This window comes from Phyllobates terribilis, unplaced genomic scaffold, assembly GCF_046119375.1.
Source record: "Phyllobates terribilis strain yellow unplaced genomic scaffold, ASM4611937v1 Scaffold_3__8_contigs__length_932513732, whole genome shotgun sequence".
Lineage (NCBI taxonomy): Eukaryota > Metazoa > Chordata > Amphibia > Anura > Dendrobatidae > Phyllobates > Phyllobates terribilis.
The window spans coordinates 220,719,362-220,746,240 of record NW_027362763.1 but is presented as its reverse complement, the minus strand read 5'-3'; the positions used below and the strand labels follow the sequence as shown (position 1 = coordinate 220,746,240).

At 44.6% G+C, this 26,879-nt stretch overlaps 1 protein-coding gene across 1 annotated transcript in view; it reads left to right on the top strand.

Annotated features, from left to right (window-relative positions):
• The window catches only part of CLSTN2 (calsyntenin 2), a 1,504,973-nt gene that overhangs the window by 1,247,771 nt on the left and 230,323 nt on the right, over positions 1-26,879 (top strand). Inside the window, exon 9 of the mRNA XM_073674635.1 lies at positions 14,825-14,987. Within this exon, the coding sequence (XP_073530736.1) occupies positions 14,825-14,987 (163 nt within the window). The remainder of the gene's footprint in view (positions 1-14,824; positions 14,988-26,879) is intronic.

Below are 26,879 nucleotides of genomic sequence, written 5' to 3'. Positions count from 1 at the left end.
CCCAGTCAGACCTTGGGATGGAACACATCCTTCCCACCCAGAGGATTGCGGGCCCTATGTCAGTCAGAGTTGCCCCCACAGTGTACAGCTCCTGCGCATCATCCTCCTCCTCCTCATGTTCAGCCTCCATCTCAGATATCACCACATCAGTTACAAGCTGGAAGCACTGCAGTACTGCCTCAGCCAAGCGGCAACAGGCTGTGCTGAAACTCTTAAGCTTAGGTGATAAACTTCACACTGCTTGTGAGTTGTAGACAGCTGTGAAAGAGCAGGCAGATCTGTGGCTGAGACTGCTGAATGTACATCCATTCATGGTCGTGTGTGACAGTGGCCATAACCTAGTGGCGGCTCTGAGGCGAGGCGAGATCACACACGTACCATGCCTGGCTCATGTGCTTAACCTCATGGTTCAGAGGTTTCTTAAATCGTACCACGAGTTGCCAGATCTGCTCGTCAAAGTACGCCGCCTGTCAGCTCATTTTCGCAAGTCGGCTACAGCTTCCGCCGCCCTTGCTGTGTTGCAGCAGCGTTTGTAACTTCCGGCACACCGACTGGTGTGTGATGTTCCCACACGTTGGAACTCTACCCTCCACATGTTGCAAAGGATTTGTGCGCAGAAGAGAGCAGTTGTGGAGTACCAGCTGCAACAAGACCGTCGATATTCAGGTCAGACTCCACACATAAGACCTCAGAAGTGGACCTGGATGTCTGACATATGTACCACCCTGACAAACTTTGAGGAGTCCACCAACATGGTGAGTGGCGATGACGCCATCATTAGCATCAGCATCCCACTTGTCTGTCTTTTGCAGTGCTCTCTGCAGAGAATTAAAGAGGAGGCATTGAGTATGATGAGATGGATCTAGAAGCCGTAATTGGCGATTACACACAGCCCAGCCTCATCTCATCCCAACATGCATTGGGGGACAATGAGGGAGAGGAGGAGGAAGAACAGGAGCTGGTATCATGCGCTGTAGACGGTAGTACCTGTACAACTGTCATACCGTCGGTTCAGCATGGGTGGCCTGAGGATAGGGGGGAGGAGGAGGAGGAGAGCATGGTCAGTCATTATCTTGGTGAGGACACGAAAGTCTTGCCTGTTATCAGTCTGGCACGCATGGCAGACTTATGTTACGCTGCCTTAACCGTGACCCTCGCGTTGTCAAAATGTTGGGTGACAGTCATTACTGCTTGGTGACATTTTTAGACCCCCGTTAAAAGGAGAACTTTCACTCTCTTATTCCTGAGGTGGAGAGGTCTACAAAAATGGGGCAGCACCAGAAGGCCCTTGCTGCAGAACTGTTAAAAAAATTCCCATCTGAACACGCTAGTGGCAGAGGTCACAGTTCGTTGACCAACCAAGGCGTACAGGCGAGAGAGACGCAACTCCAATCCAGCAGAGCCAGGGGAACACTGTCAACATTCTTGGACAGTTTTCTGAGACCCGCCCAGCTTACAGACCCTGAGACGTGGGGTACTCTCAAAAGGAGTGGAAATTTCAAAATATCATGAGGGAGTACCTTGCCGACCATACCAGCATCCTCCGTGATTCCTCTATGCCTTTTATTTATTGGGTATCCAAGCTGGACACTGGGAATGAACTCACTCTGTTCGCCTTGGAGGTCCTGGCCTGCCCTGCCACTAGCGTGTTATCGGAGCGTGTTTTTAGTGCCGCAGGGGGAATTATGACTGCTAAGCGCACTCGCCTGTCAACTGACAATGCTGACAAGCTGACCCTTATCAAAATGAACAAGGACTGGATTGGGCCAGACTTCTCATCACCACCAAATGACAGCAGAGTAACATAAAGTCAAATCCACTGTGTTATTTCGGGAGGTGTATTCCCATGCACCGCTTCACACCCACACATGGGTATACACTTCCTCATTTCGGCTGTATTTTACTCTTCTCCTTATCCTCAGCCTCCACCAACACTATACCACCAGGGTGACCGTGGTCCGTGTTGCCAGCATTGCAATTCCTCCGTCCTAATTTTTGGCAGCTTTTGCTTGGAAGGCATAGGAAAAGACTATGGGAGATCTACTCCCCAATAATGGGAATAATGTTTTTAATATGCTGTACTGCATGGCTCTTGTAAGGGGCATGAAAACGGTCTTGTTAAGCTACTGCGACCTCCACCACTTTTCCCAGATGCATTGATATTGTCTTTTTATTCCACTGCGTCCTCCACGTCTTTTCCAAGGGCCATTAAAACCGTCTTGTTAAGCTACTGCGACCTCCACGTCTCATCCAAGGGGCATTAAAACCGTCTTGTTAAGCTATTGCGACCTCCACGTCTCTTCTAAGGGGCATTAAAACTGTCTTGTTAAGCTACTGCGACCTCCACCACTTTTCCAAGGGGCATTAAAACCGTCTTGTTAAGCTACTGCGACCTACATGTCTCTTCCAAGGGGCATTAAATCTATCTTGTTAAGCTACTGCGACCTCCACGTCTCTTCCAATGGGCATTAAAACCGTCTTGTTAAGTTACTGCGACCTCCACGTTCTTCCAAGGGGCATTAAAACCATCTTGTTAAGCTACTACAACCTCCACCACTTTTCCAAGGGGCATTGATATTGTCTTTGTATTACACTGCGACCTCCACGTCTCTTCCCAGGAGAAAGAAAACCTTCTTGTTAAGCTACTGCGACCTCCACGTCTCTTCCAAGGGGCATTAAAACCGTCTTGTTAAGCTACTGCGACCTTCGCCACTATTCCAAGGGGCATTAAAACCATCTTGTTAAGCTACTGCGACCTCCACCACTTTTTGAAGGGGCATTGATATTGTCTTTTTATTCCACTGCGAGCTCCACCATTCTTCCAAGGGGCATGAAAAACGTCTTGTTAAGCTACTGCGACCTCCACCACTTTTCCCAGGTGCATTGATATTGTCTTCTTATTCCACTGCGACCTCCACATCTCTTCCAAGGGGCATTAAAACCGTCTTGTTAAGCTACTGAGACCTCCATGTCTGTACCAAGGGGCAATAAAATCATCTAGTTAAGCTACTGCGACCTCCACGCCTCTTCCAAGGGGCATTAAAACCATCTTGTTAAGCCACTGAGACCTCAATGTCTCTACCAAGGGGCATTAAAACCATCTAGTTAAGCTACTGCGACCTCCACCACTATTCCAAGGGGCATTGATATTGTCTTTTTATTCCACTGCGACCTCCACCATTCTTCCAAGGGGCATTAAAACCGTCTTGTTAAGCTACTGCAACCTCCACCACTTTTCCCAGGGGCATTGATTTTATCTTTTTATTCCACTGCGACCTCCACGTCTCTACCAAGGGGCAATAACACCGTCTTGTTAAGCTCCTGCGACTTCCACGTCTCTTCCAAGGGGCATTAAAACCGTCTTGTTAAGCTACTGCGACCTCCACCACTTTTTCAAGGGGCATTGATATTGTCTTTTTTTTCCACTGCGACCTCCACCATTCTTCCAAGGGGTCATTAAAACCGTTTTGTTAATCTACTGCGACCTCCACCAATTTTCCCAGGGGCATTGATATTATCTTTTTATTCCACTGCGACCTCCACGTCTCTTCCAAGGGGCATTAAAACCGTCTTGTTAAGCTACTGCGACCTCCACCACTTTTTCAAGGGGCATTGATATTGTCTTTTTATTCCACTGCGACCGCCACCATTCTTCCAAGGGGCATTAAAACAATCTTGTTAAGCTACTGCGACCTCCACCATTCTTCCAACGGGCATTGCATTTCCTCCTAATTTTAGTCAGCTTTTGCTTTTCAATGCATAGGCGAACACTAAGGGAGACCCACTTCCCAATAATGGGTAGAAGGTTTTTAGTATGCTGTAATGCACGTCTGTTTCAAGGGGCATTGCAGTTCCTCATAATTTTTGGAAAGCCTTCCATTCACTACTTAGGCCAACAGTGCACAGGAGTCTCAGTTGCTATAAATGGAAAAAATGGTTTAGTTAAAGCCCTCTGACCTCCTTGTTACTACCAAGGGCCATTGGAGTACCTCAAAATTTTTGGTAGGCATTGCACTCACTGCATGCCCTATAACTGTGTAGCCGAACCGCTCTTTTTGGTGCAGAAACATATCCTACAAGACATGTGTGGTTGACTGGCCTGATATAGATGTGAATGGTCCCTGTTCTTCCTGCTCTTTCTCCTTTGCCACCACCTCATCCATCATTCATCACCTGAATCTTTGTTTTAACGGGAGTCCTAGAACTGGGATAGTAGCAGGAAAACATCCAGCAATACTCGGAAAAGGTAGGATATGCGGCAAAATGCTGACCACCTCAGGCCTAGCCGCTGCTAAATACATGCGCTTGCATTCCAAGAAAACAAAGCAGATGCTAACTTCTATCATCATCATCATGCTCCTCACCTTGGTACCCTCAACTCCCCTGATGGAGAAGCCAGGGCCCACTGGAGGAGTCTGGTTCTCTGGTGGGCTCGTCCCATGCTGCTCTAAAGCAGGCCAGGCTAAGAAAAGTGTGGGGGAACTTCCAAGGAGAAATAGGGGTGGCTGGGGACCGTGTGTGGACACCCGGCCACGGGGCGGCTGGGGACCGAGTATGGACACCTGGCCGCCCCCTGGCGGCTGGGGACCGAGCGTGGACACCCGGCCGCCGGGTGGCTGGGGACAGAGTATGGATACCTCGCTGTCGAAGCAGCCATGAGGTAGTGGCCAGCTTCGGCCTCCTCCAAACTAAAAGGCCCTATTTCAATTGTAAGCTTGCAGTATGGTATTGCAGCCTGGGGGTGGGCGGGTGGCAGGTTGCATACTTACGCTTGCATTCCAAGAAAACAAATCAGACCCTAAATTCTATCATCATCATCATGCTCCTCACCTTGGCACTCTCAACTCCCCTGATGGAGAAGCCAGGGCCCACCGGAGGAGTCTGGTTCTCTGGTGGGCTCGTCCAATGCTGCCCTAAAGCAGGCCAGGCTAAGAAAAGTGTGGGGGAACTTCCAAGGAGAAATAGGGGCGGCTGGGTACCGTCTATGAACACCCGGCTGCCCCCAGGCGGCTTGGGACCGTGTGTGGACACCCAGCTGCCGGGCGGCTGGGGACTGAGTATGGATACTTCGCTGCCGAAGCAGCCATGAGGTAGTGGCCAGCTTCGGCCTCCTCCAAACTAAAAGGCCCCATTTCAAGTGCAAGCTAGCAGTATGGTATTGCAGCCTGGGGGTGGGTGGGTGGGAGGCTGCATACTTGCGTTGCAATGCAAGGAATGGGGGAGGTACAATTAAACACTGCCCTGGGACAAGGACTTGCACGGGGATAATTGCAAGTCTGCATCTTCTGATGCGGAAAGGATCACTTCTGATGGGCACACTTTTAGGCAGTGACCTGGGTGTCAGAGATGCTTCCAGGGGTCTTCCCCATGCTGTTCCCATGTCTTTTCAGCACTGTAGGCATGTGTTACACAGCACATGGCCAGATAAGATTGTAAAATGTTAAAATGACATTTCCCGGTGAATGCATTTGTCACGGTTGAAAGCAATACAAAAGTGCAAAAACGCAAAAAAAATGCTACTTGTAAACATAGCCCAAGGTGTGGAGGAGTATTTTTGTTTTTGGTTATTTATTTTACCTTATGCACAAGTCTTTACCCTGGAAAGGAAGTTCCTTAACATATTTCACAGGAAAACAGTTTCTGTTTCGTTTTTGAACGTTTTATTGTGAGCCCGTAAAAGCGGCTTCATACCTCTGACCACGTTGTTGACAGCATTGACCTGGGGGTCAGAAATCCTTCCTGGGGCGATGCCCATGCTGTCCCCATGTCATATGAGCACTGTCACTATCGTTTTGGGCACTTTTTAGGCTTTCTACAGACTGCCGGGGGTACCGCCGCAAAAATGCTCGGGTCTCCCATAGACTAACATTGGGCTCGTTGCTCGGGTCGAGCACTCGAGTATCACAGTGAGCTCGACCCGAGCTTCGAGCACCCGAGCATTTTAGTGCTCGCTCAACACTAGATATAATGCCTCAAAAAAAAAAAAAAACATCCTTTAAGAATATAGTACATGGTGTGGAATTGACATTAGATTATTCATTGCATTGTTATAAATGCATACACTTGTTTGTACTTTTGGCTTTGATAGCCAAAAAGTCTATTATGGTACTAAATATAACATATAGACTTAAAGGGGTTGTCCACTTAATATTTATTTTAGCAAATAGTTGGCACATGACTTTGAGGTACATACGTATTACAGGTTGTGTTCCTTATTTGCACATTCTTCCTCACATGCTGCACATTGTTCCTGTTCTCAAAGTGGCATGGATGGAGGAAATTCCTCCAATTAAAAAAACAGCTTCACATTTGCAGTGATTTGAAACTGAAGGAAGCTGCCCTTCACAGGTCCCTCTATCAACCGTTATTTTGAGAGTAAAGTTACGCTCACATTTATACAGTACACACATCAATTATAAAAACTATTCAGACATATGTGTAAACATGTCTATAGACAAAAATGGGTAATGCGTAGTAAAAAAAAAAATATTTTGACTGTTTTGCCAAGTTTAAATTGTATTCGGTTGTTTGTTTGTTTTTTTTGTTTTTTTGGAGGGGTATAGAAAAACATAGTTGATCATGTATTTTTTTGTTCCCCAAAAAACTGTATACAAGCCATAAGCCATTTTTTACTCCATTATTCTCAATTGGAGACATATTGAAATGTATAGCAGTTGGTTTCAATACATATAAAATGTAGGAGTTTTTATGTAATTTGGTAGGAAAAAAATATTTACTTCTCTAGATGTACTCTCTGCAACTTCCGAATGAGTTGAATTAAATCAAGTTGGCTAGGTACAGTATATCTAATTGGCTAAAAACTAAATGGAAAAATTATGGACACTACTTTTTTAGTGAAAAAGCGTGTCTAGATGTAGATAGACATGTAACATATGTTAAGTGTATACGTATAAATTTAGGCAGACATGGGTTGACGTATGGCATATTTTTACGGTGTATGTCCAACACATACATCATAAGTCTGAATAAGTACAAATGTGACCCTAGCCTAACAGTGCTGTGCTTTGGTCTGGGAAGAGGACTGCATTGAAAAGTGGGTGGCTCTTCACAAAGGGAGAGAACCTATAAAAAACATATAGTAAAAAGTGCAACAAAATCATGTCCCCAACATATTTGTTAAAATGAAGATTAGTTGAATGAACCCTTTAAAGCATACTTTATTTATTTGTTACTCTGTACATTTTGGAAAACTGATATTTTGAAGCATTTTAAATATGACTGAAAAAAAACATTTTGTTAGAATGGTCTCCTAACAATCATTAGTAGAACACGTAACCATTATAGTCTATGGAGCTGTTCACAAGACCATGTTTTTTTCTTAAATTGTGGGTCCGCAAAAAAAATATCATTGAGTGGAGACTTGTCCATTTTGGATCCATGTCATGGATCAAAATTACCAATACAAGCCAATTGGTCCGTAAAAATCATGGACAGCACGCAAATAGCATCTTCTTGTAGTCCATGTGCTGCCCATGATTAATATTGTAATAAATAGGAGAAGCTTTGTCATTTATTTATTTATTTTTCCATATCACTGAAGAAACACTGATGGTAAAATCTGACACACTGACCAAACACTGTTGAAAATTGGATTGTGGGGGGAATTAAATTAGATTCATTAGATACATAATTCATTGGGATTTCAATCCACAGTAAATCTGAAATAAATCATTAATAGTTTTTTCAGATTGCAAAGTGTAAAATCTACAGCAATTTCGCTGCAAATCCAGATTTTAAAAGATGCCGATTTTGTGGATTACTGCGACCAAATCCATGGTGTAAATATTATGCCATATGTGATTCCACCATATTAGTACATATGAAAATGGGTTCTTTGAACCAGACAGTTCCTTTCAGTAAGATAAGTAAGGATAAATTAATACTTTATTTTTAATAATGGTGCCTTACTCTTACCATGTTTTTCTCCTCCTGTGATTAGTCCCAGTCAATTTGTCTATTTAGTTATTATTAATTGATAATGAATTTTACCCCTTTACTAAGCACCTATTATTAATGGACTCAATAACTGCAGAGACATTCTATCCTTTTAATGCCCATCTCCGAGCTGATGATATGTCTAACTATATTTACATATATATTATTACCTTTTACTATTTCTTACTCTCAATACATCTATTATAATAACACAGAGAAGGAAATTTTTCTTCAAGGTTGAACATTGCTTGCAAGTAGAATACGAAGCCATGTTTCATATTTGGTATCTTTCTAGCTAGCAGGCGAGATGTGCAAGTGGCAAAATTTATTTAAATTAATTTGGAAAAAAAAGAAGAAAATAAACAAAGATAGTAAATTTAATGTCAATTCAAATCAATTCAATAAATTCTGTTCTAACCTTTTTTTTAACTGTATTTAATGTGAAGCACACTCTTAGGATTCCATTAATGGTGGATAGCATATTACTACATTGTAAAATGTAATGACTAATTGATATTGAACAGAGAAACCTTGTCAATAAAGGCCACATCTTTTATATGGCAAAGGTGTTTAACTTTTTGAGCTTAATGAGAACATTCAATTGCAACAGGAATAGTTAGCCACTAAATGAGTTAATACTTTGCAAACAATTATTGATAAGATTTATTACTTTCTTTACTTTAAAATTTTGATGTAAAAAATGCATCTTTATATGTTTGGCCAATAAAAAATTCTTACTATTTGGTCAACTGATGTGGCAAGTGGCAATTGGTACTAAAGGTTATGTCAGGTTTGACTAGGCTGGGTCAAACTTTGGAATGTCTCAATCAAACGTGAACATTTATCAGCTTTGTGTATTTATCCAATTTTATCCATAACATATGCCATAAATATCTCTGACCAAAGTAGGCAGATGACTGGACGTCTTGATCAATGAACAGAGAGGAGAATTCCTCCATTAAAGTGTATGGGAATTATGGAAACAGATTAATACTTCTCTGGAAACTTCGTGCCTCTAAGATCCTCATAGTAGGAAAGCTGTGCATACTCATTTGGCTGTTTCCATGCTTATATTCCATAAACTCTAATTGAGAATGACCATACACGTAAATATACTTTTCCGTCAGGACTTCACCTGTGGTCAGGTTCCATCACTCAGACATTTATGGCTTATCTAATGTATATGGGGGTTGGCTAACAACACGCTTATAAAAGAAATGCAGACTATTTGTCAAAAACCCTAATGCATAATTTACCAGAGATGGCCCTGTGAGGAAGTTGGGACCCTAAATGCCATGGATCAAGCATTTATAAGAGTTTGAGCCCAATCTGATGATATGAGAAAAGATGTCAAGAGTAGTGTTGAGCGATACCTTCCGATATCAGGAAATATCGTATCGGATTGGATCGGACCGATACCCAAAAAGTATCGGATATCGCCGATTCCGATACCGGAAACCAATGCAAGTCAATGGGACACCAATATCGGAATGAAAATAAACCCTTTCTTTTCTTGTAGGTTAATTCTACATGAAGTAAAACAACTAAGAATAATGTAGAATGTATTACGCGAAAAGCCGACAATTCATCAGCGGCATACACCGGTACCGGACAATTTACAACAGAAAGAATAGAACATCACACATAGATTAGATACATAAAAACATGTCAGTCACATATATAAGAAGTACAGTGACAGTGTTGATTACTGTACTTGTCATTTAGTGTAAAGGATTTATTTAAAAAAATAATTGTGTTTTCATGCACCGTCTCTTTAAAAAAGCCGGCCGGCAATTCAGCAGCGGTACCCGACAATTTATAACAGACAGAATAGAGCTTCACACATAGATTAGATACATAGAAACATGTCAGTCACATATATATGAAGTACAGTGACAGTGTTGCTTACTGTACTTGTCATTTAGTGTAAAGGATTTATTTAAAAATATAATAGTGTTTTCATGCACCGTCTCTTTAAAAAAGCCGGCCGGCAATTCGGCATCTGTACCCGACAATTTAGAATAGAAGGAATAGAGAATCATACATAGATTAGATATATAGAAACAAGTCAGTCACATATATATGAAGTACAGTGACAGTGTTGATTACTGTACTTGTCATTTAGTGTTAAACTAAAGGATTTATTTAAAAAAAAATTGGCGTGGGGTTCCCCTTAATTTTAGTCTCTAGCGGAGGTTAAGCAGACGGCTGGGGCAGATGTTTGAAGCCTGGGAAGGGGGTAATACCCACGGAGCTTCCCAGACTACTAATATCAGCCCCCAGCTGAATACCTAGCCTTTACTAGCTATTAAAATGGGGGACCCCCTCAAAAAAATGACGTGGGGTCCCCCCTAATTTAATAGCTAGCAAAGACTAGGCAGACAGCTGGGGGCTGATATTAATAGCCCAGGAAGGGTGCCATGAATATTGGCCCCCTCCCAGGCTAGAAACACCAGCCGTCAGCCGCCCCAGAAATGGCGCATCCACAGGATGCGCCAATTCTGGCACTTAGCCTCGCTCTTCCCACTGCCCTGGTGCGGTGGCAGTGGGGTAAAAGGGTTGGGGTTGATGTCAGCTTATAATGCCAGCTGACATCAAGCCCAGGTTAGTAATGGAGAGGCGTCTATAAGACACCCCCATTACTAACCCCATAGTCAAAGTTAAAAAAAAAAACACAACACCCAGAATAAAGTCCTTTAATTGAAATAAAGACACAATTCTTTATTGTTCTAAATTAAACCATACTTACCGTCACGCCCATTCCAGCTGAAGCCAACGATCTCCTGCAATAAAAGAAAAATAATAAAGCAACATCATCCTTACCTTTCCATGGTTCCCAGGATGGCTCCAGCTCTGCTACATCGAGATGACAGGCTGGACCGCAGCAGAATGCTGCCATCCAGCCTGTCATCCTGCAGACACTGAGAAGCGCAGGCATGCTTGCGCTCCTCAGTGTCTCTCTGTGACGGCATCCAGATGAGCCGAGTTCATGTCCAATGAACTCAGCACACCTCATGCACGTCACTGACAGCGTGGGAGAATTCTCCTGCACTCAGCGCTTCAGCATGAGAATTCTCCCACGGTGTCAGTGACGTGCATGAGGTGAGCTCATGTCCAATGAACTCGGCTCACCTCATGCACGTCACTGACAGCGTGGGAAAATTCTCCTGCACTCAGCGCTTCAGCGTGAGAATACATCTCGATTTAGCAGAGCTGAAGCTGTCCTGGGAACCATGGAAAGGTAAGGATGAGGTTGCTTTATTATTTTTCTTTTATTGCAGGAGATCGTTGGCTTCATCTGGAATGGGCGTGATGGTAAGTATGGTTTAATTTAGAACAATAAAGAATTGTGTCTTTATTTCAATTAAAGGACTTTTTTCTGGGTGTTGTGTTTTTTTTAAATACTTTACTAGAAATTCATGGTGGTCATGTCTAATATTGGTGTGACCCCATGAATTTCAGGCTTAGGGCCAGCTGATAATGCCAAGCTGGCGTTAACCCCTTTATTACCCAGTGAGCCACCGCACCAGGGCCCTGGATGAGTTGGGTACAGCGCCAGAAGACACAACCAGGTACAAATAGGCAGCTGGTGGTTGGGGGCAGCCCGTTCCTGCCTGCTGTACCTGGCTGGACACAAATATAGTGCGAAGCCCCACGTCAATTTTTTTTAAATTATTTCATCAATTTCCTGAAATAATTTTAAAAAAATTGACGTGGGGCTTCGCCCTTTTTTTCTTTATTATTTCATGAATTTCATGAAATAATTAAAAAAAAAATACGTGGGGCTTCTCCCTATTTGTGTGTCCAGCCAGGTACAACTAGGCAGCTGGGGGATGGAATCTGCAGCACAGGGAGGCCCAAGCTTTCTGCCCCTCCCCGGTGCAAATTGCAGTCCGCAGCCACCCCGGAAAATGGCGCGTTCATAGAAGCTGGATGCTGTACCTGGCTGGCATACAAAAATATGGCAAACCCACGTCAAAATTTTTGGGAGAAATTAATTAAAAAATAAATAATAATTTAGGGACTGCATCTTTATTAACTCCTCAAATGTCATTTAGTGTTAAAATAAAGGATTTATTTAAAAAAAAATTGGCGAGGGATTCCCCGTAATTTTAGTCTGTAGCAGAGGTTAAGCAGACGGCTGGGGCAGATGTTTGAAGCCTGGGAAGTGGGTAATACCCACGGAGCTTCCCAGACTACTAATATCAGCCCCCAGCTGAATACCTAGCTTTTACTAGCTATTAAAATGGGGGACCCCCAAAAAAAATGACGTGGGGTACCCCCTATTTAATAGCTAGCAAAGGCTAGGCAGACAGCTGGGGGCTGATATTAATAGCCCAGGAAGGGTGCCATGAATATTGGCCCCCTACCAGGCTAGAAACACCAGCCGTCAGCCGCCCCAGAAATGGCGCATCCATAGGATGCGCCAATTCTGGCACTTAGCCTCGCTCTTCCACACTGCCCTGGTGCGGTGGCAGGGGGTAATATGGTTGGGGTTCATGTCAGCGCCAGCTGCCATGAAGCCCCGGTTAGTAATGATGGGCGTCTATAAGACACCCCCATTACTAACCTACAAAGTGTTAAAAAGAAAAAACACACTACACCCAGAAAAAAATAATTTATTTGAAATAAAACACACAATTTTATTTAATTCTTAGTTTACTTAAAAAAATAGTTACCTGTCCACGTTCCTGCGCTGATCTCCCATGCACAGCTGTCACATCTGGAGATGGTGACAGCTGTGCATGGCTGCTGTAAGCTCACGCTGCCGGGAACACGTCCGCTCCCGGCAGCGGGAGCCACTGACTGAGGTCACCGGAGTGCATTCAGGCAGCGCAGCTCCGGAGACCTCCTTTACGGCACTGCTGTACCGTGGGAATTTCTCACGATACAGCAGGGCCGTAAAGGAGCTAACCGGAGCAGCGCTGCCTGAACTCCGGCGAACCCGCTTATGCAATGACGGGGCTGCTTTACGGCCCCATCATTCTAGCGGCGGCAGTGGTTCAGAGTGGTCACATTCTATGTGGCTGCTCTAAACTGGAGATCATCGTGGGACACTCGTGGACTACTACGGAGGGGTAAGGATAAGGTTGTGGTTTATTATTTTATATTTTATTACAGGAGATCGATGACTTCAGGGAATTAGGTGTCTAGGTGAGTATAGGTGTAGTTTTTTATTTTTTACTTTATTTTAGGTGGCGATCAGCGGGGACAGGTAATGTATAAACTAATTTATTGTAGGTAACCACTGGCCACCAATGACATGTATTTAAAATTTATTGGGGACACAGTAGGGCAATTTAAATAGCAGGATCAGGCTGATGGGAACTACTGCTCCCATTGAGCTGATCCTGCTGGCACGAGTGGACGGGGGACAGACATAGGCCGATGGGAGTAGTAGTGTCACATCGGCCTATGTCTGCCTGCACGCACACACCCGCTCACATCGCACAGACACCGCACACACCCGCAGACATCGCACAGACACCCCGCACACACTCGCACACACTCGCAGACACACGCACAGACACCCCACACACACCAATCATGATGGGTCTGATCGTCTGGGAGGTGAGGCTGACCTGTGCGGCCGTGGGAAAGTTCATGTGAGTTCATGCAATGCAGTCAAGCATGAACTAACATGAACCCTCTGAGGGCACCGCGGCTACTTCAAATGAACAGCTGATCGGCATCACCTGATACCTCAGCTGTTCATTTGAAATAACCGGCGGGAAAGCGCAGCACAGAACGGGAAAGCCGGCGGTGAAGTCTTTTCACTGCCGGCTTCCCCGCCCAGGTCCTTCGCTCCCCGCTCCTTGGTGCTGCGCTCCCCGCCCGGTCCTAACTTACGATCGGGATGGGAGGTGGCGAGGGGAGCGGAGGATCGGGGTGGGAGGCTGCGGGGAAGCAGTATGGGGCTGTGCGATTGTTTAAAAGCCGGAGGCTTTTTACCGCCCGCCGGCTTTTAAACGATCAGGAGAATTCTCCCACGCTGGGATGGCATTCTGATGACAGGCTGGATCTCAGCTGAGCGCTGCCATCCAGCTTGTCATCCTTCAGAGACACTGCAGAGCGCAGGCATTATGGGAACTTCCGATTCCGGTATTCGATATTGTAAAAGTATCGGAATTAAGTATCGGAATTCCGATACCGCGAATATCGGCCGATACCCGATATTTCAGTATCGGAATGCTCAACACTAGTCAAGAGCCTTGTGGGAATGTGTGGAAAATGTGCAGCATAATTTAGCAGACTGTTGGGTATGTGGGGCAGGTGTTGGGATGAGGTAGGTAACAAGTGCTCTGTTGAAGGAAGTCTGTCTCCAGGTTTTTGACACCTAATCTGAGAGCATCATGATGTATGACCCTGATTCTAGCGATGTGTCACTTACTGGACTTCTTGCAATAGTTTTGTTGAAACCACTGCTTTATCAGCAGGAGATTTTCACAAGCAGACTAGTAACCCTATCTCTGTGTAATCCCGCCTCATCCACTGATTGTCATCTTTCTGCCTATGCACAGTGTACACAGAAAATGTTGTGTGTGGGGTTACATAGAGCTTAGCATTCAGAGAACTGTATTCAGAAGAGACACCTGCAAATCTTTTGCTCAACTTTAGTTAAAAAGAAGTGGAAAATTGAGAAATAAAAAGTCCCGAAACTAATAGAAAAGTTCTAAAATATTGTTTATGTATGGACTGTTTATCTTCCATCCATTACTGTCTACTTGTCACTTGCCTTTAGGATTATAGGTCCTTGTACTATCCTTGTAAAGCATGCATGTCCGTATAATGCTTTTAATTTTTAATACTCAATATTTTGTAGTGAATAGTATAATTTAACCAATTGCTAATTCCATGTATTTTCCAGATCTGTGACAAAGAATGGCACTACTATGTAATCAACATAGACTTTCCAGTGGTGACACTGTACATGGATGGAGGAATGTATGAGCCATACTTGGTAACAAATGATTGGCCAATCCATCCCTCACACATTGCCATGCAGCTGACAGTCGGGGCTTGTTGGCAAGGTAAGAAATTATATGTTGTGTAGGACAACCATGTGAAATGCAAAAAAATGATGGTGGTTCAATGTTTTTGATTAACAGAGAGATAAAGTGATACAACAAAGCTAGTTCATAAATTGTGCCTGTCACCTAAAGTGCAACTTCTCAAAGTACAATCAGTTTGGTACTGACAACGTCGAAGGCGTTTCACTTCAAACACTTATTGGGAGCTCCCATAGTGGTCACCAATTAGTAATGGAAGTACTGCTTGCAGTAATCCACAACTAGTGTTTCTCCAGATGTTATAAAACTACAATTCTAAACATGCCCATCATTGAGTTAAAATTTTATGAAAGAAAATGACTTTGTGGATAACAAGATAGTTACTATGGAGAGTAAACAGAATCAGTGGTAATGTGTAAATTAGATTCACACAGAGTAAACAAAAAGATTTTTAGTAAAACTAGAAATAGTAAGCTAAGCTATTATCAGCCGTAATCCAACAACGAAGCTAAAAGGCATAGTTTCGAAGGATAAAGGCTGTTTCAAAGTTTAGGGTAAAATGAAAGTTTTTAAAAAGTAAAAATGTTATAGAAATAATGCTAGCAATAAGCAAAAAGAATCGGTTTTTCCATTTAATTCTACTGTGCCAGAAGAAGTTCAAAGGTGTCACCTGTGAAACTATAATTGACCAACACCAATTGCCATATTAACAAGTAATGGTCTCAAGTAGTGTTGAGCCACCCCCGTAGTGTTCGGGTTCGGTTCGTCGAACACCGGGATGTTCGAGGAACTGTTCGTCGAACTGTTCGTCGAACACCTTAGAACACCGTCGAACACCGTTAAAACCAATGGCAGGCAAACAAAAACACATAGGAACACATAGAAAACACCTTCAAAGGTGTCCAAAAGCTGACAAACTGCTCAGAAGACGCTTTCTTTAAAAAAGCCGGCCGGCAATTCAGCAGCGGCATACACCGGTACCCGACAATTTAGACATGAAGGAAAAGAGCATCACACATAGATTAGATAGATAGAAACATGTCAGTCACATATATATGAAGTACAGTGACAGTGTTGCTTACTGTACTTGTCATTTAGTGTAAAGGATTTATTAAAAAATATAATAGTGTTTTCATGCACCGTCTCTTTAAAAAAGCCGGCCGGCAATTCAGCAGCGGTACCCGACAATTTATAACAGACAGAATAGAGCTTCACACATAGATTAGATAGATAGAAACATGTCAGTCACATATATATGAAGTACAGTGACAGTGTTGCTTACTGTACTTGTCATTTACTGCAAAGGATTTATTAAAAAAAATAATAGTGTTTTCATGCACCGTCTCTTTAAAAAAGCCGGCCGGCAATTCAGCATCTGTACCCGACAATTTAGAATAGAAGGAATAGAGAATCACACATAGATTAGCTAGATAGAAACATGTCAGTCACATATATATGAAGTACAGTGACAGTGTTGGTTACTGTAATTGTCATTTAATGTAAAGGATTTATCAAAAAAAATAATAGTGTTTTCATGCACCGTCTCTTTAAGAAAGCCGGCCGGCAATTCAGCATCTGTACCCGACAATTTATAACAGACAGAATAGAGCTTCACACATAGATTAGATAGATAGAAACATGTCAGTCACATATATAATAAGTACAGTGATAGTGTTGGTTACTGTACTTGTCATTTAGTATTAAAATAAAGGATTTATTATTAAAAAAAATTGACGTGGGATTCCCCGTAATTTTAGTCTCTAGCGGAGGTTAAGCAGACGGCTGGGGCAGATTTTTGAAGCCTGGGAAGGGGGTAATGCCCACGGAGCTTCCCAGGCTACTAATATCAGCCCCCAGCTGAATACCTAGCCTTTACTAGCTATTAAAATGGAGGACCCCCCCAAAAAAAATGACGTGGGGTCCCCCTTAATTTAATAGCTAGCAAAGGCTAGGCAGACAGCTGGGGGCTGATATTAATAGCCCAGGAAGGGAGCCATGAATATTGGCCCCCTCCCAGGCTAGAAACACCAGCCGTCAGCCGCCCCAGAAATGGCGCATCCATAGGATGCACCAATTCTGGCACTTAGCCTCGCTCTTCCACGCTGCCCTGGTGCGGTGGCAGGGGGTAATAGGGTTGGGGTTGATGTCAGCTTATAATGCCAGCTGACATCAAGCCCAGGTTAGTAATGGAGAGGCGTCTATAAGACACCCCCATTACTAACCCCATAGTCAAAGTTAAAAAAAAAACACAAACACCCAGAATAAAGTCCTTTAATTGAAATAAAGACACAATTCTTTATTGTTCTAAATTAAACCATACTTACCATCACGCCCATTCCAGCTGAAGCCAACGATCTCCTGCAATAAAAGAAAAATAATAAAGCAACCTCATCCTTACCTTTCCATGGTTCCCAGGACAGCTCCAGCTCTGCTACATCGAGATGACAGGCTGGACCGCAGCAGAACGCTGCCATCCAGTCTGTCATCCCGCGGACACTGAGAAGCGCAGGCATGCTTGCGCTCCTCAGTGTCTGACTGTGACGGCATCCAGATGAGCCGACAATGAACTCGGCTCACCTCATGTACGTCACTGACAGCGTGGGAAAATTCTCCTGCACTCAGCGCTTCAGCGTGAGAATTTTCCCACGCTGTCAGTGACGTGCATGAGGTGCGCCGAGTTCATTGGACATGACCTCGGCTCATCTGGATGCCGTCAAAGCCAGACACTGAGTAGCGCAAGCAAGCCTGCGCTTCTCAGTGTCTGCGGGATGACAGGCTGGATGGCAGCGTTCCGCTGCGGTCCAGCCTGTCATCTCGATGTAGCAGAGCTGAAGCTGTCGTGGGAGCCATGGAAAGGTAAGGATGATGTTGCTTTATTATTTTTCTTTTATTGCAGGAGATCGTTGGCTTCAGCTGGAATGGGCGTGATGGTAAGTATGGTTTAATTTAGAACAATAAAGAATTGTGTGTTTATTTCAATTAAAGGACTTTTTTCTGGGTGTTGTGTTTTTTTTAAATACTTAACTAGAAATTCATGGTGGTCATGTCTAATATTGGCGTGACCCCATGAATTTCGGGCTTAGGGCCAGCTGATAATGCCAAGCTGGCCTTAACCTCTTTATTACCCAGTGAGCCACCGCACCAGGGCCCTGGATGAGTTGGGTACAGCGCCAGAAGATGGCGCTTCTATGAACGCGCCATTTTCCGGGGCGGCTGCGGACTGCAATTTGCAGCGGGTGGGGCCCAGAAAGCTTGGGCCTCCCTCCGCTGCAGATTCCAGCCCCCAGCTGCCTAGTTGTACCTAGCTGGACACAAAAATAGGGCGTAGCTCCACGCATTTTTTTTTTAGATTCATGAAATTCATGGAATAATTAAGAAAAAAAGGGCTTCCCTATATTGTTGTGTCCGGCTAGGTACAAATAGGCAGCTGGTGGTTGGGAGCAGCCCGTTCCTGCCTGCTGTACCTGACTGGACACAAATATAGGGCGAAGCCCCACATCAATTTTTTTTTCATTATTTCATGAATTTCCTGAAATAATTTAAAAAAAATTGACGTGGGGCTTCGCCCTATATTTGTGTCCAGTCAGGTACAGCAGGCAGGAACGGGCTGCCCCCAACCACCAGCTGCCTATTTGTACCTGGCCAGACACAACAATATAGGGAAGCCCTTTTTAAAAAAAATTATTTCATGAAATAATTAAAAAAAAATTGACGTGGGGCTTCGCACTATATTTGTGTCCAGCCAGGTACAGCAGGCAGGGACGGGCTGCCCCCAACCACCAGCTGCCTATTTGTACCTGGTTGGACACAACAATATAGGGAAGCCCTTTTTTTCTTAATTATTCCATGAATTTCATGAAATAATTTTAAAAAAAAATGCGTGGGGCTTCGCCCTATTTTTGTGCCCAGCCAGGTACAACAAGGCAGCTGGGAGCTGGAATCCGCAGCGCAGGGAGGCCCAAGCTTTCTGGGCCCCACCCGCTGCAAATTGCAGTCCGCAGCCGCCCCAGAAAATGGCGCGTTCATAGAAGCGCCATCTTCTGGCGCTGTACCCAACTCATCCAGGGCCCTGGTGCGGTGGCTCACTGGGTAATAAAGGGGTTAAGGCCAGCTTGGCATTATCAGCTGGCCCTAAGCCCGAAATTGATGGGGTCACGCCAATATTAGACATGACCACCATGAATTTCTAGTAAAGTATTTAAAAAAACACAAACACCCAGAATAAAGTCCTTTAATTGAAATAAACACACAATTCTTTATTGTTCTAAATTAAACCATACTTACCATCACGCCCATTCCAGCTGAAGCCAATGTCTTCTGCAATAAAAGTAAAATAATAAACCAACATCATCCTTACCTTTCCATGGTTCCCAGGACAGCTTCAGCTCTGCTACATCGAGATGACAGGCTGGACCGCAGCAGAAAGCTGCCATCCAGCCTGTCATCCCACGGACACTGAGAAGCGCAGGCTTGCTTGCGCTCTGCAGTGTCTGGCTGTGACGGCATAAAGATGAGACAAGTTCATGTCCAATGAACTCGGCTCACCTCATGCACGTCACTGACAGCGTGGGAGAATTCTCCTGCACTCAGCACTTCAGCGTGAGAATTCTCCCACGCTGTCAGTGACGTACATGAGGTGAGCTGAGTTCATTGGACATGAATGAGCTCACCTCATGCACGTCACTGACAGCGTGGGAAAATTCTCACGCTGAAGCGCTGAGTGCAGGAGAATTTTCCCACGCTGTCAGTGACGTGCATGAGGTGAGCTCATTCATGTCCAATGATCTCAGCTCACCTCATGCACGTCACTGACAGCGTGGGAAAATTCTCCTGCACTCAGCGCTACAGCGTGAGAATTCTCCCACGCTGTCAGTGACGTGCATGAGGTGAGCTCATTCATGTCCAATGAACTCAGCTGACCTCATGTACGTCACTGACAGCGTGGGAGAATTCTCACGCTGAAGTGCTGAGTGCAGGAGAATTCTCCCACTCTGTCAGTGACGTGCATGAGGTGAGCCGAGTTCATTGGACATGAACTCGGCTCATCTGGATGCCGTCACAGCCAGACACTGCAGAGCGCAAGAATGCCTGCGCTTCTCAGTGTCTGCGGGATGACAGGCTGGATGGCAGCGTTCTGCTGCGGTCCAGCCTGTCATCTCGATGTAGCAGAGCTGAAGCTGTCGTGGGAACCATGGAAAGGTAAGGATGAGGTTGCTTTATTATTTTTCTTTTATTGCAGGAGATCGTTGGCTTCAGCTGGAATGGGCGTGACGGTAAGTATGGTTTAATTTAGAACAATAAAGGAATGTGTCTTTATTTCAATTAAAGGACTTTATTCTGGGTGTTTGTGTTTTCTTTTAACTTTGACTATGGGGTTAGTAATGGGGGTGTCTTATAGACGCCTCTCCATTACTAACCTGGGCTTGATGTCAGCTGGCATTATAAGCTGACATCAACCCCAACCCTATTACCCCACTGCCACCGCTACAGGGCAGTGGGAAGAGCGAGGCTAAGTGCCAGAATTGGCGCATTCTAAGGATGCGCCATTTCTGGGGCGGCTGACGGCTGGTGTTTCTAGCCTGGGAGGGGGCCAATATTCATGGCACCCTTCCTGGGCTATTAATATCAGCCCCCAGCTGTCTGCCTAGCCTTTGCTAGCTATTAAAATAGGGGGGACCCCACGTCATTTTTTTGGGGGGTCCCCCATTTTAATAGCTAGTAAAGGCTAGGTATTCCGCTGGGGGCTGATATTAGTAGCCTGGGAAGCTCCGTGGGTATTACCCCCTTCCCAGGCTTCAAACATCTGCCCCAGCAGTCTGCTTAACCTCCGCTAGAGACTAAAATTAAGGGGAACCCCACGCCAATTTTTTTTTAAATAAATCCTTTATTTTAACACTAAATGACAAGTACAGTAATCAACACTGTCACTGTACTTCATATATATGTGACTGACATGTTTCTATCTATCTAATCTATGTGTGATGCTCTATTCTGTCTGTTATAAATTGTCGGGTACCGCTGCTGAATTGCCGGCCGGCTTTTTTAAAGAGACGGTGCATGAAAACACTATTATTTTTTTTGATAAATCCTTTACACTAAATGACAAGTACAGTAAGCAACACTGTCACTGTACTTCATATATATGTGACTGACATGTTTCTATCTATCTAATCTATGTGTGAAGCTCTATTCTTTCTGTTCTAAATTGTCGGGTACCGGTGTATGCTGCTGATGAATTGCCGGCTTTTCATGTTTCACTGTGAGCACTGTTCCCATCGATTTGGGCAATCACTGTAATGCCACAACCACCATGGCTGTGGCATTACAGTGAGTGGCAGACAATCCCTGCATGATTGGTGCTCTAAATAGCGCCAGACATGCAGGACACGCTTTTGGTGCACGAACAGTTATCGAACATAACCTCGAACAGCCGAATTTTTTGCAAATCGTTCGGGTTCGTCGAACAACTCGAACACCGCCCAAAACAGCTCGAATTTGAGATTGGCGAAAAGTTCTAGTCGAACAACGCTCATCTCTAGTCTCAAGTAAACAGCAGAGAGATGCCTGTGGGAGCAAAATTGCAAAATGCATTTACTATAGGGCCAAGCATATGTGGACATGCTCCTAATTGTTGAGTTTAAGTTTTTCAAACATATGCATTGCGAGTACGTTTATAAAATAAATCACATAACCATGCAACTTCCATACCCCTTATGGTAGTACTATGAGTCAGACTGAAGAACTCAGTCTTATTACATTGTCATAGGCTGCTATCTTCATCACAAGTCAGTTCATGAAATTTCTGATCTATTAATTCTAACCTATTCAGCTCCTGAAATGCTATAATTATGAATTAAATGCATTTAGAGCACCAACAGTTCAGCTACAAAACCATTCAAAATCCGAGAGTGTGGTCACTGGGTGCCAAAGTGACTTGTATGTAAAAATTTTCTGCACACTGGTTTCTCCGAGTGTATCCATGGGGCCAGGTGACTGGAGGGTCCTAACCTGGCTACCCTAAACATCTACATGTGACCAGGTGATCGGGAAATCCCAACCTGGCTTCTCCAAATATATCCATGAGTTACAAGTGACCGGAGGGTTCCAACCTGGCTTCTCCGAGCGTATCCATGGGTTCCAGTGATGGTCAATGGAGCATATCTGTGTTCTTCCAGATGTGGCTGTGGTCCCATAAGCTGCATCCTTTAGAGTCAAAACTGTGTCCATCTTGATGGAGCCATGTGTCCTGGTTGCTGTTCTAAAGAGTCGCTCTTGACTGTGATTTTAGTAAAGTCCCTCTCCTCATCCACAGGTCAGGAGGGGAGGTGATTGGAGCTAATCTCTTATTGTTGGAGCATTTAATTAATTTTCATAGTTTGTCTTCCACTGCTCTGCAGGTTAACAAGCCACAAGGACTTATACAATGGTAATCAACCTATTAGTATACATCATTGTTCAATGAACCTGCGTCCCTGTAATCCAAAGTTAGCAGAAAATACGTTGTAGTAAATATCAACTCAAGTGTCAACATTGAGGCTTTTACAAATAAGTGTCTGTTTCTTGACCAACCAAAGAAAAACACATAAATTCAATAGTCAACATAAAGATAATAGCGTATGTCTCCTGGCCTAATGAATTTACGTCTGGATAATTAAGATTAACGTCTGTGTTGTCACAGGCTGCTTTTCAGAATTTGGGCTCTTTTAGTGAAGATTGATCTTAATGTTACATCATATAGAGACATTGTAGAAAAAGTATTCTTTCCTGTTTGGGTCAACAGTTTGGGGACAGTCTTTTTCAGTTCATGATTGACTGTAGTCCTCTGCACAAAGCGAGGTGCAAAAAGTTTTGTATGGATTAACTGAGTGTCTCTACTGATTCCTGGCCCCCACCACATCAAACACTTTTAGGTTTAATTTGAATGTTAATTGTGTCTTAGACCTACTTGCCTGACCTCACAAATGTTATTTTGGCTGAATGAGCACATTTTAGAATCTTGTGGAAAATTTTCCTAGTAGAGTGGAAGAGAGTATGGCCATGAAAGGGGCCCAGTTTCTATTAACAGTTTTAGTTTTGGAATGTGATGTCCAAATGAACAAGGAGCTCAGGAAATTCTGTTTCTGAAATTTCCTTTCTTTGTTTTATTATAACTTGAGTTGCCTACTACTGAGTGGGTACTACTTTCAAGACAGATGAAATGTATTTCATTGAAAAAAATGTGACCTTTGAAGGTATTATTCTTAATAATGGAGGTAAGTTTACAAAAGTGTATATATATATATCCTAATGCAGGACAATGCCAGACCTCATGTAGCTGGAGTGTGTTAGCAGTTCCTGCAAGATGAAGGCATTGAAGCTATGGACTGGCCTGCCCATTCCCCAGACCTGAATCCGATTGAGCACATCTGGGACATCATGTCTCGCTCCATCCACCAACGTCACATTGCAACACAGACTGTCCAGGAGTTGGCGGATGCTTTTGTCCAAGTCTGGGAGGAGATCCCACAGGAGACCATCCGCAACCTCATAAGGAGAATGCCCAGGCATTGTAGGGAGGTCATACAGGCATGTGGAGGCCACAAACAATACTGAGCCTCATTTTGACTTGTTTTAAGGACATTACATCAAAGTTGGATCAGCCTGTAGTGTGATTTTCCACTTAAATTTTTGGGGTGACACCAAATCCAGGCCTCCATTGGTTAATAAATTTGATTTCCATTGATGATTTATGTGTGATTTTGTTGCCAGCACATTCAACTTTGTACAGAACAAAGTATTCAATGAGAATATTTCATTCATTCAGATCTAGGATGTGTTATTTGAGTGTTCCCTTTATTTTTTTGAGCAGTGTATATTTACAGGTGCATCTCACAAAATTAGAATATCATCAAAAAGGTAATTTATTTCAGTTCTTTAATACAAAAAGTGAAACTCATACAGTGGGTACGGAAAGTATAAAGACCCCTTTACATTTTCCACTTTTTGTTTCATTGCATTGCCATTTGGTAAATTCTAAAAAGTTCATTTTTTCTCATTAACCCCTTCCCGACCGGTGTCACAGCGTCTGTGACATGGAGGGATCGCGCCCCTGCAGCGCCTGCGAGCGGGGTCGCTCAGGTGTCACAGTTGCTACTGCAACTGGGCAGCCTGTAATTGACCCCACGGGGGGTGGATTAGCCCCCCCGTGCCTAGGACCCCTCCGCTTGTCAGTTTCACTTTCACTTTAGTGAAACTGCTAATCGGAATGAATTAAATATTTCACCAATGGAAATTGGTGAAATATTTATGATCTGGGCATGGCCTGATGCATATAGCATCAGCCATTGGCTGGGGGGAGTGTCAGCTCTGTCACGACCCCCCCACCAGATCTGATTGGCTCTAGTGTCCATGTGACGCTAGCCCTCCAATCAGATGTGGAGGGTGTCGTTTTTACAATGGCTGACCAAGATCCACAGCTTCCTCCCGTCCGTGAAAGCTGTGGAGCTTGGTCACCCACTGATCTGCTGCTGCCGCCGCCGATCTACCGCCGCCACTGATCTGATGCCGCCGCCGATCCACCGCCGGTAATATTACCCCCCCTGGTCTGATTCCAGCCCCCACTACCCCCCGACCCCCTCTTCAACCACCTCCACCCCAGTCCAATTTCATACCTGCACCCCGACCTCTGCTTCCTCCGCTCCCTCTCCCACATCTTCATCCATCGGCTGGTGCTCTCCTTCTGCCAGCCGGTGTATGGTGATCACAAGCAGCAGCAGGCTCACTGTGAATCCCCTGCGCCTGTGATCACCCACCATCCCTCCCAGTGATCATCCCCCCTCCCAGTGTTCACCCCCCTGTACCAGTGATCACCCCCCCGTCCCAGTGATCACCTCCCCCGTCGACGTCGTCCCAGTGATCACCCCCCATCCCAGTGATCATCCCCCGTCCTGTCCCAGTGATCACCCCCCCGTCCCATCCCAGTGATCACCCACCCCCCCTCCCAGTGATCACCCCCCCCCCTCCCAGTGATCACCCCCCATCCCAATGATCACCCCCCTGCTGCTGCAGGCTCCTGCTCCCCTTTCTGCCCCAGTGATCACCCACCCTGATGCTGCCGGCCTCCTACCCCCCTTGCTGCTGCCGGCTCCTGCCCCCCTTTCTGCCCCAGGGTTCACCCCCTTGCTGCTGCTACTGCCGGCCCCTGCCCCTCTTTTTGCCCCTGTGATCACCCCCCTTGCTGCTGCTGCTGGCTCCTCCATCTCCTCAGCCCCCTCCTATGCCTGACCGCCCCCTCATGCGCCCCGTGTGCCTGAGCTTGCCCCATGTGCCTGAGCATGCCCCCTCCTGCTCCTCCTACACCTGACCGCCCACTACGCCTGACCGTCCTCTACGCCTGACCGCCCCCACACGTGACTGCAGAAGGTTACACCAAGCACTCACACACACATGCATGTACCCTCACACTATAATAAAGATTCGATTTTTTTTTTTTTACACACGTACACAGTACACAAAATGTCCCACCCGTCCCGCTCATCCCAGTCTAGGGTGTACTCAGCTGAGGAGGCTATGTCAGGTTAGTGTGTGTGTTGTATTGTGTGTGTGTGTGGTGTATACACTACACTATACCACACCGCACACCAACCTGACATACACTACACAAATTGTGAAGCACCTGGGGGTGCTCACTATGCATATAGATAAGTTCCCTGGGGGGGTCTAGTTTCCAAAATGGGGTCACTTGTTGGGGAGCTCCAATGTTTAGGCACACAGGGGCTCTCCAAACGCGACATGGATCCAATTTGTTAGCGGACACCATGTCGTGTTTGGAGAGCCCCTGTGTGCCTAAACATTGGAGCTCCCACACAAGTGACCCCATTTTGGAATCTAGACCCCCCAGGGAACTTATCTAGATGGGTGGTGAGCATTTTGAACCCCCAGATGCTTCACAAATTAATCTGTAAAAATGAAAAAAGAATTTTTTTGTGGAAAAAAAAATACTTTTTCATTTTTACGAATCAATTTGTGAAGCACCTGGTGCTCACTATGCATCTAGATAGGTTCCTTGTGGGGTCTAGTTTCCAAAATGGGATCACTTGTGGGGGAGCTCCAATGTTTAGGCTCACAGGGGCTCTCCAAACGCGACATGGTGTCCTCTAACAAATTGAATGGAAAATCGGCCCAAATTGTTAGCGGACACCATGTTGCGTTTGGAGAGCCCCTGTGTGACCCCCCAGGGAACTTATCTAGATGCATAGTCAGTACTTTAAACCCCCAGGTGCTTCACAAATTGATCTGTGAAAACAAAAAAGTACTTTTTTTCACAAAATTTTCCTTTAGCCTACATTTTTTAATATTCACATGGGTAACAGGATAAAATGCACCCTAAAATTTGTTGGGAAATTTATCCTGAGTACACTGATACCTCATATGTGGTCATAAACCACTGGTTGGGCGCATGGCAGGGCTCAGAAGGGAAGGAGCGCAATTTGACTTTTGGAGCTAATTTTCCATTCAAAAGTGAAATGGCGCTCCTTCCCTTCTGAGCCCTGCCATGCGCCCAAACAGTGGTTTATGACCACTTATGAGGAATCGGTGTACTCAGGAAAAATTGCTCAGCAAATTTTAGGATGCATTTTTTCCTGTTACCCATGTGAAAATTAAACAATTTAAGCTAAAAGAAAATTTTTGTTAGAAAAATTAAAATGTTCATTTTTTTCTTCCATGTTGCTTTAGTTCCTGTGATGCACCTGAAGGGTTAATAATATTATTGAATGTAGTTTTGAGTAGCTTGAGGGATGCAGTTTTTGGAATAATGTCACTTTTTGGTGTTTTCTGTCATGTACACCCCTCAAAGGGACTTCAAATGTGATGTGGTCACTAAAAAAAATGGTTTTGTAAATTTTGCTGGAAAAAAAGATAAATTGCTGATGA